Source organism: Humulus lupulus, chromosome 1 (assembly GCF_963169125.1).
Source record: "Humulus lupulus chromosome 1, drHumLupu1.1, whole genome shotgun sequence".
Classification (NCBI taxonomy): Eukaryota; Viridiplantae; Streptophyta; class Magnoliopsida; order Rosales; family Cannabaceae; genus Humulus; species Humulus lupulus.
Genome location: NC_084793.1, coordinates 93361336 through 93365175, shown reverse-complemented (window position 1 = coordinate 93365175; position 3840 = coordinate 93361336). Strand labels below are relative to the sequence as shown.

The 3840-nt window shown below is 37.1% G+C and overlaps 1 protein-coding gene across 1 annotated transcript; it reads right to left on the bottom strand.

Moving 5' to 3' along the window:
- Positions 1 to 245: 245 nt before the first annotated feature.
- Positions 246 to 3351, bottom strand: LOC133796029 (uncharacterized). The gene is made up of 7 exons (XM_062233512.1): positions 2870 to 3351; positions 2674 to 2784; positions 2435 to 2569; positions 2069 to 2173; positions 1186 to 1355; positions 1007 to 1106; positions 246 to 705 (listed from the first exon to the last, which is right to left on the bottom strand). Exons 1-7 carry the CDS (start codon positions 3125 to 3127, stop codon positions 463 to 465), a joined length of 1122 nt encoding a protein of 373 aa, XP_062089496.1. The 5' UTR covers positions 3128 to 3351; the 3' UTR covers positions 246 to 462.
- Between the last annotated feature and the right edge of the window lie 489 nt (positions 3352 to 3840).

Sequence of the window (3840 nt, the reverse complement as noted above, 5' to 3'; positions counted from 1 at the left end):
AAGTTTGTAGTTCTCTTTAACATGAGTTCGAGTTAGGACTATAATTGTGATCTTAAAAGTTAAAATATAGACAATTAACTTTGAGAGGATCAAATCTTCCCTATAAACCTAAATCAAAGGTGCTTCTATTTTCTAATGCAATCTTTAAGAAGCTTGCATATATTGCTAATTGTTAGTTTATTTTTGGCCATATACTGACAGAAAGCAAACGAATTTGAGCCATATTTTTGCACTGTACACCATCATTTCCTGCACCATCAAATTCCACGTAGATCAACTTTTTGAAGTTTAGAAAACAGCCCTGGAATGCCAGGACAATATTTTACTGTTATTAGAGCTCAAACAGCTATACATATATTTTGAATGACATGACAAAAATCATTCCTGCTTAGTAACTTTAGTTGAATGAAAATTTTCACTACTTGACCAGAATTTGACATGATATATCGCTTCCCCGAAGGCCTATCTGATGCGAAGATCCTCTATGTCTATTAAGGGTGGAGTTTCGTTAGACCTCTTATCAGATTGATTCACCACTAGCTGACCACACGCCCCACTTATATCTTGGCCCATTTGCTTACGAATTGTTGTTCGGATGTTGTAGGTACCTCTTAATATTTGCTGAAATTCGGATACACTCTGTTCGCTACTGGTATTGAATTGACTTAGAGAACCAATTGGGTTGAAAGGTATTAAATTCACAACCTGATTGACAAAAAACAGGTAAATGCAGAAGGTTATAAGTAGGCAATAGTTAAAACTACTTATTGATATCGACTATTGAGGTTATATAACTGAATACAAGTTAAATTACATACTTATAAATAAAACATGATGTGTTGTTTTAACGTAAAATGTTTGCCCTCAATTGATTATGGTAACAACTCTTCATTAAGAGGACCATGCAAAAGATGCAAATGGGACATGCAGGCACACGGCATGCAAAAATTATTAAAGGTTTCCATAAGCTCCCTTCCATTTTATATTATAAGAACTAAGAGCTTACCACTTCAAGTGTCTCTAGCAATTTCCCAAGCTGATGTGCATGTTGCTCTTCATCGTTTACCCCGTCAAGCATTATGTACTCTATTAAGATTTTTTGTTGACTAGAGAGTGCAGGTAGACCAAAGTGAGATAAGATGTCAATATTGCAAAGTATTAACAGAACAATGAGGTCCAACAAACCTAATTTTTTGGTACTGTTGCAGAGCATCCATAAGTTTTACCAAAGGAAATGCACGAGCTGCAGGCATTATCTGGCAACGAATATCTTGAACTGGTGCATGCAGCGAAACTGCTAGGTTTAGACCAGGAAGATCATTATGAAGCTTGTTGATCGCATGAACTATACCAACCTACAAAAGAATGAATTTCAATCAATACAACAGCAGATGGAATGTTTACTACATTTTTACACATTAACAAATAACTATGACCACCAAGCAAGAAAAAAAAAACAAATAACTATGACCAAAGGATAATTTCCCATCTGACACCTATTGAAGGCAGCAGAAAAGAAAATGGAGAAATACCACGGTGGAAAGATAAGAAAATAAAAGGATCTCACATTAATTTCCTATATTGATCTCCCATTCATCGTTATATTACTAAAAATACTAGTTATGTGCTTGTGGATGACAGCACTGTCCAGATTTAGAACTCTTAAAACCTAGAGAAAGGGGGATACATCTTTTGCTTATTAAACTGTAGCTCGTACAGCCTAAACCAAAATAAAATAATAAATAAAAAGATCAGTCATCTACAATGGAGAAGGTACGTTTTATGATATCCCTACCTTACTACAGATTTTGGCAAATTTAAAAAAGATGCATAGGGCCATGAAGAAGCAAGCTAGCCATGGTATAAAACAAGGAACCCGTCACTTATTCACACATAAATGGCAAATTCGATAGAGAAATTTGTGAAGGTCACAAATAAAATTAACGTAATAAGTAATAACTAAGACCTCTACTATCAAATGAATAATCAACCATAAAAAGGGAATGATTCAGTTCTTATTGACTCATGTGGGGCAGCAAGTTTAAATGAAATCAATTCATCAACATACCGTTGAAATAGTTATTCTTTTTGGAGACAACTGAAAGGGACATCCTATCATGACATGAATTGCTTCCACTAAAGCAGTATAGTTATTTAGCGGTTCCCCCATTCCCTGACAATAAGATAGAAGAAGTGTAGAAAACTTCAGCTAAGATGTATCTATAAACGTGAAAGCACCAGGAGAGCAACACATAAAAATTTCCAAATTTCATAGATGGAAAAAGTAAATAGCACCTAAGTAATAACAAATTCGATATATTACTCAATAGTCACGTTTCATCACTATCCTTTACCCTCCTCGATTAAACAACACATATAAATGCTCCATGACTTGCACTAAACTCACTCTCATAGGAACAAGCAATAAATATACCATGAAAACAACATTTCGTATAGGTGAAAAGCGTGAGGCAAGAACCAACTGCTCCACAATTTCCCCTGAAGAAAGTTGGCTCTTGAATCCCATGCTCCCAGTGGCACAAAATTTGCAACCCATCTTGCAGCCAACCTATACATAAACATCAAAAATTACCAAAACCAGGATTCGAAGAAACTAACAAAACAGTCGGAAGAAATAAAAAAAATAAACTTCGAATTGAGAGCATATGACACCTGAGATGATATGCACAATGTTGATCTGAGACCACCAGGCCGTGGCTTCCCAGCGTATTTCCCCAAACGGGTGTCGTACCTCATTATAACAGCCTCCACGAGAGCTCCATTCTGAACAATTGAGCACTAATTCTCACATGGACATTTCTTCAAACACATGGTATACGTTAAACAAAGCAGATTAAAATTACCAAACCTGAAGCTTGATAAGGAGCTTGGTAGTGACGCCGTCGGAGGAATCAGAGGCGGAGTGAAGAGTGGAGGTGAGGGGCTTAAACTTGGAGCGGAGCAGAAGGTATGCGGCGGAGGGCAAGGAAGGGAGTCGTTCAAAGTCGTCGCAGTCGGGGTTCTGAACCACGTACTTCCATATCAAGGGAATGAATTTTGAGTTCAGACCCGCATTTTCAAACTCCGACCTGATCGCTCCGGCATCGAATACTGACCGAAACGGCATCCTTTGCTGCGGCCTTTGATTCTTTTGCTCGAATTTGGGACTGAGACGGAGCCCGGCTTCTGATGCGATTCTGTTATGTGACCTTGTATGTGCCCTGTTGCCTCTGGCGTGGATGCCAATTACATATTACAAGAAAACGTTGTCGTTTCTTTATGAAAGTTGAACATTCTGAGACTAACTAGCTCGAGGCGTTCAAAATTATCACAAAAATGATATGTAAAATTTGTAAACTGCCTTTAGTTGGGTACGAGAATATTAGGTTAGAATATTTTTATTATTTAATCAATGTTAGAAAATTCCTTCTTTAGCATGTTTAGTAAACTTTATTTGGAATTGGAATAAATCAATTAAAAAAATAACAAATGAGAATAAAATAGGGAAGTTTCGGAAATAGAAGCTATTACCTCAATGGCATTCCTAAGCTGATTGACAAATACATGTCAATATTAGCATGCATCCCCAAATTAGGTCATTTTATAAAAAATGGACTTTATTACTCCTAAGAGTTTCAAACTCTCTCCCTCTCTCTCTCTAGGACCTCTCTCTCTAAGACAATACCACGACCACCATCCACCACCACGACCTCCCCATAATAAAAAAATATCACATCACAATGTTGTCGTCACCATTGATATCCTCATCAACATTTACGCTGCCACCTCCACCACCATTGAAGCACCCCTCTCTTCATTTTACATGAAACACCTCATTAT

Excerpts from the sequence above, each read along its gene's own strand:
- LOC133796029 (XM_062233512.1), bottom strand. The coding sequence starts at position 3,127 with ATGCCGTTTCGGTCAGTATTCGATGCCGGAGCGATCAGGTCGGAGTTT. Across the intron at positions 2,174-2,434 it reads TACGAAATGTTGTTTTCATG|GGAATGGGGGAACCGCTAAA; the intron begins GTATATTTATTG and ends TCTTATTGTCAG. Across the intron at positions 706-1,006 it reads TGCTAGAGACACTTGAAGTG|GTTGTGAATTTAATACCTTT; the intron begins GTAAGCTCTTAG and ends TTTGTCAATCAG.